This window comes from Cyprinodon tularosa, unplaced genomic scaffold, assembly GCF_016077235.1.
Source record: "Cyprinodon tularosa strain WSP-4 unplaced genomic scaffold, ASM1607723v1 ctg637, whole genome shotgun sequence".
Taxonomy (NCBI): domain Eukaryota; kingdom Metazoa; phylum Chordata; class Actinopteri; order Cyprinodontiformes; family Cyprinodontidae; genus Cyprinodon; species Cyprinodon tularosa.
The window spans coordinates 90,211-106,068 of record NW_024039382.1 but is presented as its reverse complement, the minus strand read 5'-3'; the positions used below and the strand labels follow the sequence as shown (position 1 = coordinate 106,068).

At 39.6% G+C, this 15,858-nt stretch overlaps 1 protein-coding gene across 1 annotated transcript; it reads right to left on the bottom strand.

The window, feature by feature from the left end:
- Positions 1 to 72: 72 nt before the first annotated feature.
- Positions 73 to 14,361, bottom strand: LOC119798815 (nitric oxide synthase interacting protein). The gene is made up of 9 exons (XM_038308437.1): positions 13,987 to 14,361; positions 12,377 to 12,482; positions 12,204 to 12,285; positions 7,171 to 7,306; positions 6,942 to 7,081; positions 4,812 to 4,928; positions 724 to 794; positions 527 to 635; positions 73 to 366 (listed from the first exon to the last, which is right to left on the bottom strand). Exons 1-9 carry the CDS (start codon positions 14,054 to 14,056, stop codon positions 295 to 297), a joined length of 903 nt encoding a protein of 300 aa, XP_038164365.1. The 5' UTR covers positions 14,057 to 14,361; the 3' UTR covers positions 73 to 294.
- Between the last annotated feature and the right edge of the window lie 1,497 nt (positions 14,362 to 15,858).

Sequence of the window (15,858 nt, the reverse complement as noted above, 5' to 3'; positions counted from 1 at the left end):
ACTGTCGAGACACTAAACTTTGACTATGGCTTCTACATCCATTTTTAAAGCCCAGAAATATAAAAAAAAAACTCTTAGAAGGAAAAAAATAATTTTATTTGATGGTTTATTCATTGCTCCATTCAGGACACAGCATCCATTCAAAAGGGGGGAAAAATACACAAATTAAACATCACATGGCAGCCGACAGGTTCCAACAAGCTATAAAAATATCTCACTCAGGCTTTGACATTTGCTTTACAAATTAGATGGACTTTAAATCACTGTGGGTACAATGGACAGATCTCCATCCTCTCAGGCCTGCATCACGGGCCGAGCTTCTTTGGCGCTGAGGGCCACTCCAGAACCCGCAAAGCCAGTTCCACCCTATGAGGATACAGAACATCATGACTCTCACATGCATCCATGTCAGGGAAATATTACCTAAAGTTGCTAAATGCAGTTTCCTCATCAACTACGTTACTGATTAGTTTAGAAATAAACTTTGATTGTTGTTGTGGTTTTTTTATATCAGGCAGCCACATACCCTCTGCAGCAGGATGATGTCTTTGTCTGTTAGTTTGTCTCCAGACACCGGATCAATCATGTCCTTCCTGATCAGCCTCTCCACGCACTCCTGAGTCACCACAGTACCTCTGAAACAAACGAGACACTCAGGCGCGTCGCTCACGCTGCGGCATGTCACAGTAAGGAGAGGAGGAGGGTGGAAAGGAGGGTACTCACGAGGGTCTCAGGACAGCGCAGGGGACACTGTTACCCAGGGCGTCTCTGGTCACCGCGCACACATACCTCTCCTGGAAAAAAAGGCATAAAACTAGAGATAGGAAGACCAATAGATACAGTCACCTTCAGCTGAATGGATGCTGCTGCAGAATAAAGACATTTCATGTAAATTCATTTAAAAATGCTGTATTTACGCCAAAAGGAAATGAAATGTTGAAGGAACTTCTTTTCTAATGAGTTGTTGAGTTTATTGGCAGGAAGGATCTTCTGTAACAGTCCGACTTTCACCAGGACTGAAGACACTCTGCTGGATTTACCAGTTTACTAAAGAAGATTATTACTGATGAAAAATGCTTCTGTGTGAATTATTTTAAGATCTACATTTTGGCTTTAGAGCTAGTGATTTCCTACTAATTTAATGTAGAAAACTGATCCCTAAAGTTGGGGATTAACAAGTATGCCGTCTTAAAATCCTGTAAAAACAAATGAAACTAATAAAATTGATAATGATGAGGCATATTTTTATCTAAAAGCATCACTTAGTAAAACCAGCATCAACAATTAATTTATTTGGTTTGATCCATTTCTATGATACCCATTAGATCAGGGGTCGGTGTGACAAAGTGGGTGAGAACACCATTTGTCTCAGTTTATACATTTGCTATTTTGTTGTTTGCTTGATTTAACCATCTTGGTTTAAATTGAGTTATAACCCAATTTAAACCAAGATGTTTTACTAAATGATCTGTAAAAATGCAAACATAAACAAACCCGGGATAGTATATGAATGCAAACTACAGAATAAAAAGATGGTTAAATCAAGCAAACAACAAAATAACAAATGTATAAACTGAGACAAATGGTGAAGAGCCATATTGGACCAAAAAATAAAAAATAAATCTGTCTGGAGCCGCAAAAATGTAAAAGGCTTATATAAGCCTCCTATAGCAACACGGGCTCTAAGTGTTTTATCCCACTATAGAAAAGGACTTTATGGGCTTAATATATAATAATTATTTAGGATTAAATGTTTATCCTGAAGCAAATGTCACATAAAGTTTTCTTGCAATGATGAAATTCTAGAAACACAATAAAGGAATCTCTCTATGGTGGACGTGTTTCTGTTGGGAGGAGTTTATTGAGTCATGAGGAACCAAGCAGGAAGTGACATCAGAGCTGTGCTCTCTAACCCTGAAATCCCACATCCTCCGTCACCATCGGTTCTTGGTCTGATTTATATTTTTAGGATTTGGGGGAAAAAATGGAAGAAAGTTCAGAAACCTGCATCAAAGCGTTGATATATAAACGTTTTTCCATCCTTGCAACCAAACTAGCAGCAGTAGTGGAGTTTGGAGATGCAATCCGCTTCTTAAATCTCTCTTTGCGCTCCTCTAATTTATCCTGCAGTCGCACTTCTTCTCTCCCTCCCAGCTTGGTGGTGGGCTGCAGATTTAGCCTTCCCTGGAAATGCCTTTCCAAATTTTATTTTTATTTTTGACACCCTCTCATTACAAAGCTAAAACTCAGGCAATCGTTCAGCATTGATAATGAAAGCAAATGATTCAGCCTATTTGAATCCTCTTTTCTCATCAGCTATATTCCTTTTTTTCCCTTTGGGATTCATATTCCGAGACACACCTGCAGCTTTGTTAGCCTGGCACCGCGCCACTCTGGTTTCAAGTTATGATCACTGATCTCTATGGCTTTGACGCAAATTATTGTTTAAATTTATCTATAATACAAATGTTTAAAGCAATGGAAAACATTATTTTTTGTTTGCAACCTGCACACCACATAAAAAAAAAATAAAAAAAAAATCAATATTTATACATTTTTGAAAAAGATCCAGGGAGCCACAAGGGGGCGCTAAAGAGCCGCAGGTTGCCGACCCCTGCATTAGATGCTTAGAAATATTTATATTTCAACCAATATTTTTGGTTAATTTTCCATTCTAGGAAATTCCCCGTGGATCAGAACCCAGAATGTTTTGGAACCTCTGAGTTGGAGGAGATCTTCATGAATTTAATAAGAGCAACAATCAGTTTCAGCTTCATGCTGTCGGAGGTCTTGGCAAACTTTCTGTGTTTTTATTCAGATTTTTTTGAGTTCCTCTAAAACCGTGCACCATCTACTCCTTCATTCCTTTTTGGAGTTGTGCACACCCATTTCCTTCCATTGTTGAAGCGATCTTGGTGTGGATCATACCAAGGTTCTTTGTCCCTCTTACTCTGAAGGCCTACCTTCCTGTCACCGCCCCGCCCCGCTGCGCTCCAGACCGCCTGCACAAAGCGAAGCCTACAGCCGCCGCTGTTCCTCCCACCTTGCTCCGCTCTGACGTCCTTGGAGGTCGGGAAACGCAGGCGCCATATTATTATTAAATGCACAGGAGCAAAACATGCGGAAATTAATGCCTAATTTAATACGACATATAAAAAAACTCCCCATCAGCATCCAGCAGATGTGCAGTTTCTATCCAAACATTTTCTTTTTTTTTTGTGGATGTTTTTTTACAGGAATAACTAGGATCATATAAAATAGTTTTTTTATTAACTATGTTTGTTCTCTACCTCCAGACTTCATCCATTCCTGCAATAAGAAGTTTATTTTGACTGGATTTGATGAAGCTGTGAAGCCTTTGAAGCCTAAAATAAATATATTGATAGAGAGGAAAAATCTGCTTCCTGGTCTGTTGAAGTATCAATAGTTTGCTTCCAATCATTTAATTAAACAGCCTTAGTTTTAGGGATTATATAAGAATTATTATGTAGTTATCAATCTGTCATTAATATATTTTAATTTGACAAACTGGATGCTGGTGAAGATTCTCAGTCATCAAAGTCATAGTCATTCCAAAAAAAGAAATTAAAAACCATCCATTGGACTTTGTTTCCAAATGTCTTAAAACCGGATCTTCTCAATGTTCTTTTTCCTGTTTGGTGTGATTCCAATTGCGGATCTTGATTTGGCGGGACTGGAGCGGAGCAAAAAATAGCTCTGCTTCGACGTGCGTGGACGGTGAGGTGCGGAGGAGTAGCAGTGGATGTGGAACAGCTCTCATGACAGACAGGCGCGCTGCACCACAAACATGAGCGGGCTGAGGTGCTGACAGAGAATCTGGGGGGTTAGTGGAAGCAGAGTGCAGATTGCAGGGTTCCTACAGCATAAGGAAAGTTAAATTCAAGACTTTTTAATGCCACTTGAAATAAAAATTTAAGACCAAATTCACAAGAAACAACAGAAAAACCCTCTTGTGACAACTTAACCCAAAGGTTTATTTTAACATAAACCACTGCACTAATGTTTCAAATATTGAAAAGCTTCCCATACAGGAAGAAAGCTAAAAACACACAAATGACAGATATATTTTAACAATTATTTAACTGAATTCACAAACTTTGTTTTAGCAGGGAACAAAACAAATCAGCTTTAAAGCCCCAACATAACCAGTGCTAAGTCTTTTTAGCAGCTATTTTTCTTTGTATGGTTTTCTTAGTATGTTTGATTTGGTGATAAGTGGAGGCGTTGCAGAGACAAGGGTGGAACTAAACTGAGAAATACCGGCTGTTTCTCGGTAACTCCATTTTGACGCTTTGTGTTTCGTGCTTCGCATGTGCGACTCCACTGCCTTCATTCCCATCGTTCTGAGCTTCAATGACTTCTTGCATAAATCCACTGAGCCTCATGTATGTTCCCTGGTTTTAGCCATGGAGGAAACTCTTGGCTGGAGACAAATTTGGTTACATTTACACTTGCTCATATTTTCCAGACAAAAAGTTAATGGTGCATCTCCAAAATGTCCCGGCCGCAACAACGCTTTATTGGTTCCGCTATCGGGACGGAACCAATAATGGAGAGCAGTTATTTTTTAATAAATTTTTTTTTTTAATTGTTAATTTTAACGTTTTATTTAGATTACAAAAATAAATCGTAATAAAAATAATCCTTTTTATGATGTTTTAAAAATTAAGACCTACGAAAGACTGATTTGTGACATTTTAAAACCAATTAAGGCCTTAGTTTTATTTTGAAGAATTTAATGCCTTTTAAGACTTTTTAAGGACCTGCGGGAACCCTGAGATTAGACTGACCTGGCGGTTGAGCAGCGCCACCCTGTCCAGGCTCGGGTCCAATGGGGTAAAGTGTACAGGGATTAAATCATTCATCTTTATGGGTCGTCCAGACATGGGACACAGCACCGCTTTGCTCTGAAAAAACAAACAAAATAGGGATTATTACAAAAAAAAAACCCAGAGGTCTAAACATGACGACATTTCTGATATTTCTAAGAGATGGTTTTCATTTCCAGATGTTGCGTCAACCTGTCCTCTATGTGAAGGTTTGCCAACAGACAGGAACACATTAGTTCAGCAAACAACATGCTGTCCTTGCTGGAAGCAAACAAACACCAACGACAGGCTGCCTGAACAATCTGTCGTCTGTTTAAGCAGCAACGAATTGTGTGATGTCAGGAATATTGTAGTTAGTGACGTGAGTCTGTGAAACTCTAATATTAGCTGCCTGTTGTGCGTCAGAACTAATGTTTTCCCCACTAGTTTATCTAATCAAGACAATTCCTCTGTCCGGCTTTACAGTTAGCATCCTCATTATCTACTCAATTCAGTTCAGCTTATTTCTATAGCCCCAATTCACACCACAAGTCATGTCAAGACACTTTTCCAGTTTTTCCAGTTTTCTATCTATACTCTGCAAAGATTTGGGAATAGAAAGAGAGTGGTGTCCTTTAGCTAAGAACATAGAGTAATATTTTTATATGACTGGAGCCATGGATGTCTTTCCATTTCTAAACATGCATCATGTAACGATGTGGCAGAGTAGAGTTGTATAAAATGCTTCTCTAACTGTGATTCAGGGCCACTTCAATTAGACGTGAGCCCAGCTGTAAGCTCTGCTTCTGTAACTCTAAGCAACTTCTCTGATCTGAGTAAGATTCTATCTGATTCTGCTGTCATGTCTCACGGTTATTTAATACATATTCATTATGAAGTGTTATTTAAAGGAAAATTTCAGTCATATTCAGAATTCAAACTTCTGAAAGTTCTTTAAATATGAAATTATTTCATATTTTTCAATAAATGATCAGTGTTTTTAATTCAGAGTAATTTTCATGTGAATGTGCTTTACTGGAGGCATCCATGTTTGTCAAAGAACACTACTGCCACCTACTGGTTAGTGACGTCACGGTGCGGTATCGGCTGTTGATCAAGTCCCAGTGCTGTATCTGGTGTTTGTCACAACGCGCTATTATCCAAGTCATCTTGAAAACATTCTTCTTCCAAATGTTGGCTACATATTACGGGTTTTTTCTCTGGCCAGAAGTTCGATGGCAAATCCTCCCTCTTCAAGTTGGCGATCCAACGACCAACCCGTCCGTGGAGGATCAGGAATCAGAAAGGTGGAATAACTCTTTTTTTTCACGTTTACCCGATGTATTCCAGCATCCAGCTGCCATGCACGTGGGCATTGTCAGTTTCACTATAGCTCTGGTGAATTTCAATGGTGAAGTCCTCTGGAAATCTTCAATAATTGTTGCTGATTGCAGATGTGTCTAGTAGTTCCCATTGATTTAGCTTGGAAAGCGGGGAGAATGGCGCTAGGCTTACCGCACCGTGACGTCACTGCTGGAAGATGGCAGGAGGGAGGGGTTACTATATTTGGGCAAAGATGGCCGCTCCCAGTCTCAGTGATCACGAGGAAAATTATCGTTTTTATTTTTTTACTGATTAATGCTAAATTAATTTAATCACAGCGAACATATTAGTTTTAGGTATAGATAATGATCAATTGATTATTCCTTGCTGACCGAACTTTTCCTTTAATTCCTGATTGGCTAAAAGCAGGCTATGGTAGGCGGGCTCTAAGTGGCTCTTGCTTTTCTCTAAAGCAGGGGTCTCACACTGGTTCCAGAAAGGGCTGTGTTATTGCAGGTCTTCTTTCCAACCAAGCAATCGCACAGCAGACTCCAGTCATCTCATCAAGTCATCATGTTGAATGGAGTCTGTTGTGCTATTGCTTGGTTGGAAAGAAAACCTGCAGCCACACGGCCCTTTCTGGAACCAGTTTGAGACCCCTGCTCTAACTGGTTTTGATGGGAGCAGGCCCAGAAAGCTAAACCTGAGTGCTACACGTGATCAGGCTGGTTTAGCCACATGGTACAGAAGAAAAAAATGAAAACAAAGAAAGAAAAAAAAATGACTGACTGGTTTTTTGAGGAGAGTTGGTTTGGCCTCTGGTGTCAGGGAGGGGATCCAGAAACTGGGGAGGCTCTGGCCGGACGTGGAGGCCGGAGCAGCAGAGGACGGCTCTCCTGAGCCGCTCGCCTCGCCGTCTTTCTTCTGCCCTGAAGATACAAAAACAAATCAGACTTTCCTGTGCCAAGGACATTAGAAACGCTGCCTGTGTTCCATGTAGGGAAGCAGCGTGTCGCACCGGAGGTGAAAGGGTTAATGGGTTTGGACACGATGCTGTTCTCGCTGCTTTTAAACCTCTCCACCCTCTGCCGCTCCTCGGATTTAGACTCCAGCTGGTTGTTGCTCTTCATTGCTTGTTTCTGCTTCTCATAAGCCTGCAGGAGACAGAGGCAACATTTAGCAGCAAATTAAAAATGATTTATTGCATCTGCTCAACTGAAACTCATTTTGAAATTACAGACTGAAAATTAATAATAAAAGCTGTTTTACAAAAAGGTGGGGAAACATGTAGGTTTTCTATCTAAAGCTACGTTCAGACCGCACGCAGCAGAAGCAGCTCGTTTCCATGCAAAGTCAACGGTTGACGTGCATCATGGCGCAGAAAAGCTCCTGCAGCATTTTGAGCAGCAGAAGCAGCCTCATGAGCTTCTGATCATCTGACATGCATGACACGCTACAGAAGCAGCAGCTGCTGGAGTTGGAAAATTTTAACTACTGCTGCTCGATTTGCCACATCAACCATTCAGAGAAGCTTCGCCTCATGGTGCTGCTGTGTTTTCAGATGGGAGGGACAGACGTAGAAAACCCGGGAATTCATCAAGCATGAAAGAGAAATTGATCATGGCTGTTTGCTCTCATGCGGTTATTTATGACCAATCCTGTTATCAGTATAGAAACAGGAGCAGAAAGGACTTTGCCTGGAGGAGGATTAGTGAGGAAATCAGACTGGTCAGTTATCCAGGGCTTTACGATGGTAAATTTCCTGTTAAAAGGGAGTTTTTCCTCTCCACTGTCGCTACAAGCATGCTTTGTGTGAGGGATTGCCTTTAAGTCAATGAGTCGATGCAATCAACTGGTTTTCCTTAAACTTTTAATCAGTGTGACTTCATGATGTGGTGAACTGTAAAGTGCTTTGAGATGACGTGTGTTGGGAATTGGCGCTATAGAAATAAACTGAATTGAATTAAACATTCACTGTCACTCTAATGCTAATTTTACACTGCTCAATAACTGTTTATTCAGAGGATGTATGCAGGAAGAGGTGGAAGGATAGGGTAGCTCTGCCCAACATGCATCAGACCCACTTTTTCACCGCGCATCTAGAACTAAACCTCAGAGCTAAACTACAAGCATCACAAATGAAGCAGCATGCGTGTTTTTGCTGCTTCTGCTGCGTGCCGTCTGAACATAGCATAAAGCTTGTTACTCTTCTCTGCTGTCGTGCTGCTCCTTTTTTTCTAGCAGCGAAAAGATTTTTAAAGATTTCATAGAAGTAGGAATATTTCTAAGGCAAAAAACAAAAAATGTTTTTGTCTTTCCACCTCATGAACAGGAATGAATCCCTCAGTTCTGTTGGAGCCTCAAAAAGCCACAACCTTTGTATAGAGAGCCATTTACAGCCTGCATCATCAAGAAGCCGCGTACAGCATGGCGCCAGGAAGTACCGCCTTGGAAAGGGACCCGAACCAGAACTAAACCCACCAAAGACTGGGTCCGAATAACTCCTACCTCCTGTCCATACCAGGAACACCATCCAGGGTAGGAAAGACCGCTGTGCTGAATCCAGACAGACTTCAGCCTCATGGACGTGATTACTGGGATGGACATCAGCATAAATGATGCTGGTCGTACTGACACTATGGAACTGCTGAAAGTAGTAATGGGTCCAGTAAAACCGATGCATGGAGCCCATATAGCTAAACACTGTATCGGTCCGATGCCGTTTCCAGAAAGTCATGTGACCGATACAGGAGGTGACTGACTCACTAAACTGTGTTTAAAAACGTATCTGTCATCATGATGCATCTGCTAAAAAAATGTCTAATCTTTTGCGGTTAATCATTAAAATTATCAATAATTTTGGAGCCTAAAAGGAACAGGAACGTTTCAGCCGTTGTGTTTTTATTTTTATTTTCTCGTGCCATCCTTTTCCTCTCAGTTATCACTCAACTTATCAGAATTTTGTTTATTTACTGTTTTTAATGTTCTTATTGTTTTACAATTATGATTTAAAATCCTAGTCCACAAGCATTCTTATTCACATTTTCCCCTAGATTTTCACATTAAGATATATGTTCACATTATTTTTATTATTATTTTTATTCGTTTTAGATTTGTTACAATACAAAGAACAAACCTGTGAACCTGTGCAACCTTACACATACATACATTAAAAGGGGCTTGATGTTAACCAATATATATATATATATATATATATATATATATATATATATATATATATATATATAATTGCAATAAAAAATTATTTATCACTCAAAATCACTTTAAAATAACAGACATTCGATGAAAACGACCCACAAGCGTTGCTGGCGCCATTTTTGCTGTTTTGTACACATTCTCGCGTGATTTAAATAAGATGCATGATTTTTCGCCAGATGGCGTGATTATTGTCCAGGAATTGGCGTGAATCAGACACAATTTTTTTTTTCCTCCACCCAGATAACCCTAGATTAGAAATGATCGGTCAAGGATTAGGAAAATTGGCATAATTGTATGCCATGCGCACAGTGTAAACATGGCTATCATATGGCAGTCTTCTGTACAGTGATGCAGGTCATAAATTTTTTTTCTGTTAAGACATTGGAGAGGTGCATTTAAATGTTATAAAGCTAAACATGTTAGATTGGTGACCTGTTATGTTATTATTATTGTCTTGTCTTATTCCTTCTCAATTCATTGCGCCCCTGTCGGCTATTTGCCATGAACCGCTGGATTGTGCGATGATCCCACTTCAACAGCTTGGCAATTTCCAAACTGCTGCTCCCCTCTGAAAGACATCTGACAATTGTTGACTTTTCAGAGTCTCTCAAATCTTTTTTCTGACCCATTTTGCCAAAGGAAAAGAAGTTGCCGAATAATAAAGCACACCTTATATATGGTGTTAATGTTATTAGGAGATGCAAGTAGTGATGGGTCCAGTAACACCGATGTATCGGTGCTTGCATGGAGCCCATAGAGCTAAACACTGTATCGGTGCGCATGGCGTTTCCAGAAAGTTATGTGACCGATACAGGAGGTGTTTCTAACTGACTGACTCACTAAACAGATGCACACCACCTAATTTACTTAATTGGTAGTTGGATTTCAAGCCTATACAGCTTGGAGTAGGACAATATGTATGATAAGGAAGATGTGGTTGAAAAACTCATTTGCCTAAAAATTATTTGTCTCACAGAATACTGACACCTGCTGGACCTTTAAAGACACTACAGGCAGCTGATTGAACAGAATAAACTGAATCGATTCGATGACATAGTACAATGACGTCATTGAAGTTATTGTAGGTTATATTGTATTTTTTCATATCTATGGTTAAATAAAAATATCTTTGATATTTTTAGATAAATAATTTTAACATATATCTTAATGTGAAAATCTAGGGGAAAATGTGAATGAGGATGGTTGTGGACTAGGATTTTAAATCATAATTTTAAAACAATAGGAACAGTAAATACAGTAAATAAACAAAATTCAGATAAGTTGAGTGATAACTGAGAGGAAAAGAATGACACAAAGAGAAAATTAAAATAAAAATGCAATGGCTGAAACGTTCCTATTCCTTATAGGCTGTTCCAAAATTCTTGATAATTTTAATGATGAACGCAAAAGATTGACTTTTTTGAGAGATACTTTTTCCAACACAGTTTAGTGAGTCAGTCAGTTAGAAACACGTCCTGTATCGGTCACATGACTTTCTGGAACCGCCATGCATACCTAGGCCTGTCACGATAACAAATTTTGCAGAAAGATTAATTGTCTCAAAAATTATTGCGATAAATGATAATATTGTTTGAAGACCTTTTTACATTGATTTAATGGAAATTACATAATAATGCATGCATTTTGCTGCCAAAAATCAAATGAGAAATAAAAATTAAATGGACTCTCAGTCTCTGTTAACTTAAAATACACTTGAATAAAAACTAAACACAAGATAAAACCACCGGTAAAACAAAAAAACGTATACAAAATATCTCGTTTGTGATATGTATGTTTTCCCGGGGAGTTCATACTGTCTATCAAATGTCTGCAACATTTTTTGAAATGCCGGATTTTTAACAATATTAAATGGAAGCATCTCTTTAGCAATTAAATGAACTACGCTGTCTGTGAGTGCGCGCCACTTTCCTTTTTATAAGCTGCCTGTCGATTAATGTCTTCAGTGATGGTGGACTGTCGCAAACTTGAAGACACAGACGCTTGTACGTTGTTTCCAGCTGGAGAAACTTTATTAGGTGGTTGTGCTTGAGGTGCATGTGAAGGTTGGTTGTATTGCTGCTCTTAGTTGCTACTGTTTTATGACAAATGCGACATACTGGCTCGCATAGGTTCAGCGGTTCGCCTCTGTCATTTGGTTTGAATCTGAAATACTCCCACACTGTGGCTGTTGCGCTCGGCTTTCAAACCAGTTCCATTTCGAGCTTTTTCCTCCAACATGCGATGTGTTTTTTTTTTTACCTCGCTAACTCCTCTAACTCCTCACGGGGCTCTAAAGCTGCAGAAGTACAAAATGATGCGCGCTGACTACTTGATGCGATAGTCCATTCCTCATCCCTCCTCAAAAATGAGGAAGGGGAGGGGTCAGTGGATAGCACCGGAGTTATGCCTTTTCATCCAGCGTCATCAATAGAAGGAGAAAAACACAGGCAGAGACGATATAGCCGATAAATGAAATGACGTGGATAATTTTTATTTATTGTGCGATTTATTGATTATCGCGACAGGCCTACGCGCACCGATACAGTGTTTTGCTCTATGGGCTCCATGCATGCACCAATGCATTGGTGTTACTGGACCTATCACTACTGTTAAGACTGGACTCTCTTGATGAGATGACTGCAGTCTGGTGTCCTATTATTGCTTGGTTGAGAAGAAAACCTGCAGCCTCACGGCCCTTTCTGGAACCTGTTTGACATCCCTGATTTAAGACGTACAGGGCGGGGTGCCTCGAGGACCAGGGTTAAAAGCACTGGTTTATAGGATGTGCAGACAATCTTCTTTTTGTTGTGGATGTTGATATGAGGGTCTCACCTTCATCTTTTTGGCAATTTCTGTCTTCTGGTGAAGAATGTATTCAAGAATGGCTTGTTTTTCATACAGGTAACCATCCGGGCTGTGGACAGCAACAAGAGCATTAATACAGACTGTCGGTTTCAGTTATGGTGGAATCAGTTTTGATTTTTTTACATGACAGAGATACGTACGTCACCACAGGATCCTGGCAGGGTTGCAGAGACAGGCAGCAGCAGTCAAAGTCTTTAATAGCGTCTTTGCCCAGGCGGACGCTCTGTGTTCCATAACCAGACGCAGCTGGATGGGGAGACAACAAAAAGCTCAAAGGGTCTGTGGGTAGAAACATCCGTCGCACTGAGATCATGGGTCAGTGACTCCCTAATATCACGTTATTCTGTACGTGGCAAAGATTTGGACATGGGATGAGAGCGGTGTCCTTCAGCTAAGAACGAAGTGTAATATTTTGATAAGGCTGGAGCCATGGATGTCTAATCATCTGCTAACGTGTCTGATATAAAATAAAATATGATGATGTGGCAGACTGGAGATGTAGAAAATCCCTTTTTAACTGTTAATCACTTCCTGAGAGGTGAGCAGCTGCCTTCTGTATATTCTAAGCAATTTCCCTGATCTGAGTAAGATTACAATTTCTATCAGAGACTGTTGTCATGACTGCTATTATTAAACACACATAAGTTATTAAGTGTTTTTTAAAGGGTTTGTCCAGAGTGATCTCTGCTCAGGGAAAATAACCGGAGAGATAGGGCGTCAGGGTGCAGACACAGAGCCTATCTTTAAAATACTATAAAAACCAACACCAGTATCAGGCAAGGCCCCGATCCAGCACTAAAATGGTGGCATCGGTATCGGCGAGTACCAACAAATAGGGCACCGATTGTTGTGTTTATTGTCACCCATTCCAGGTAGGCAATAAAAAGTTCTACTGGATTCACTTTGTATTAGTCTTTTTCCTGCTTCACAAAGGAAGGCAGCACCTTTACAAAGCTATGTTGGCAAATATTTTACATCCAATTAGTTTGCAGTTCTTCATATATACACACACATCAATTTCAAACAGATAGTATCAGCCGATACTGCACAGCCAGGTAACGGTATTGGGGCCATAAAATGGCATCGATGCAACACTAATAAAATTTATAAATATCTGTATCTGTATAATCGGTTTGTTTAATGTGTTGTCCGGGGCCCTCTGCCCATCTTTCCCTAGGGCCCCAATTTTCCTAAATCTGCCCCTGGCCACAGAGTCCAGGCTCCAGATAAGGCAAAATAACTATTTGAAAAAGGTTAAAAACATTGTCTGATTAGCTGCATCTCAAGCTAAGAAAAACTGGGAAAAATTTTTAAAAAAAATAAATGGTAACAATGTTTGATTCTCATTTCCATTAAATACCTTTTAAAGCCCATTGATAAATAAAAGCTGCTCATAGTAGAAGGGTTTAGGTGGGTTGGGGGCAGATGGGTGCCTGCCTGAGCCAGACTCCCTGTTAGCTCCTCCTAAGCTAACGCTGCTGTTAGCTCCTCTGAAGCTAACGCAGCTGTTAGCTGCTCTGAAGCTAACGCTGTTGTTAGCTCACCTGAAGCTAACGCTGCTGTTAGCTCCTCTGAAGCTAACTCTGCTGTTAGCTCCTCTGAAGCTAACGCTGCTGTTAGCTCACCTGAAGCTAACGCTGCTGTTAGCTCCTCTGAAGCTAACTCTGCTGTTAGCTCCTCTGAAGCTAACTCTGCTGTTAGCTCCTCTGAAGCAAACGCGGCTGTTAGCTCCTCTGAAGCTAACGCTCACCTGTGTCCTTCCTCTTCTCGTGGTAGGTGTAAACAGCTCCTGCTGTGCAGTTCTTCCCATGGCGGGTCATGCTGTGGCTGTTTTCCTTTTTTTATTCAGCTGAAAACTTTCAGGAAATGCTGTTCAAATGACAGCGAGTCGCAGGTTAGCTTTAGCGGCTAAAATAGACACATAAATAACAAACCTCTGGAAGGTTTATGAAGATAAACTTAAAAATGTTTCCTCCAGTGGATAACGGCTCTACAGTGGAGCCGATAAAGATTTGATCTGCGGGAAAAATTACTAATTAAATCCGTTTGATTCGCTTGATTCTCTTTCCTTGTAATGTTTTTGTTGTTGCTTCTTCTTCTTGTCTGTTTGCTGGCGGACTGCAAACGTTCAGTAGGTGCATACCGCCACCTACTGGGGGACTAGAAACATGACATAATCATCTGGGAATGCAGGGAAATTTAAAACTTCTAGAGAACAATAAAAGAATACTGTTGAACAGATATTACACTAGATCGGGGTTTCCTAATTTTGGGATGTATCCAAAAAATACTTTCTTTACCAAATGTGAACAATTATTGTTTGATATTTGTCTACTACAAGCTAAATGAATATAGCACTATTCTGGAAGAAAAACAACAGGAGCAGGTATCAAACAATGGATCAGGCAAATGTTGAAGACTTTACCTCTGGAATGCATAACATGTCTCCAAAAAGGGAAAAGCGAATTATTTTAAAACATTTCAAGACCCTTCTGGGCCTTTGTTGAAGGAGTGGACGTGTCTCAAGATGAAGAAAAGATTGTCAGACTGAAAGGTTAAACAAGGGAGCCTCAGCAATGGACTATTATCTTCTGTATCCTTAAAGGAATCTATGCAGATATGTGCCTAAGAGCATGTTTGCTGATGCTGTTGATTGTATTGGTTATATGGCGGATACATCTGTAAAAAAAATACAATAAAAATATTGTTGGAAAAAAAAACATGACCTAATCATTCCAAAAAAGTTAAAAAGACTCCACTGGACTTTGTTTCAAAGTTTGAAGACGTTTCTCTTCCCATCCAGGAAGATTTTTCAGTTCAAAATGTCAGAAATAGCGTTGAGTTCCAGGCTTTATACAGTAGCCCAACAAAGACTTGTTTTTGCTTAGAAAACATGCAAACTGAAACGGACGAAGTCATTTTTTCCTAAAATAAGTGCATTTTTTCTTGAATTGAGGAGGAAAGTGAGACATTTTGCCAATGGAACAAGACGATTAACATTTAAAATAAGAAAAAACAATTGCATTGTCTTGTTTCAAGGGCATATTATCTATTTATCTTATGCTAAGAGTGAAAGTACTCATTCCATTGGCAAACTATCTCATTTACCTACTCAAATTAAGGGTAAAAACACTTAATTTAAGACATTTTTACTAATTTCTAGATCGTTTTTCCAATGCTGCTCTCCTGTACAGGGGTTGGGTTGTGATAATAGCGGGAAGGAATCAACGCTATTGCTACATTGTACACTGCAAAAAATATAAATCTCAATAAGTTATTTTTTCTTAAAATAAGTGTGTTTTTCCTTGATTTGAGGAGATAAGTAAGACACTTTGCCAATGGAACAAGACGATTAACATTTAAAATAAGAAAAAACAATTGCATTGTCTTGTTTCAAGGGCATATTATCTATTTATCTTATGCTAAGAGTGAAAGTACTCATTCCATTGGCAAACTATCTCATTTACCTACTCAAATTAAGGGTAAAAACACTTAATTTAAGACATTTTTACTAATTTCTAGATCGTTTTTCCAATGCTGCTCTCCTGTACAGGGGTTGGGTTGTGATAATAGCGGGAAGGAATCAACGCTATTGCTACATTGTACACTGCAAAAAATATAA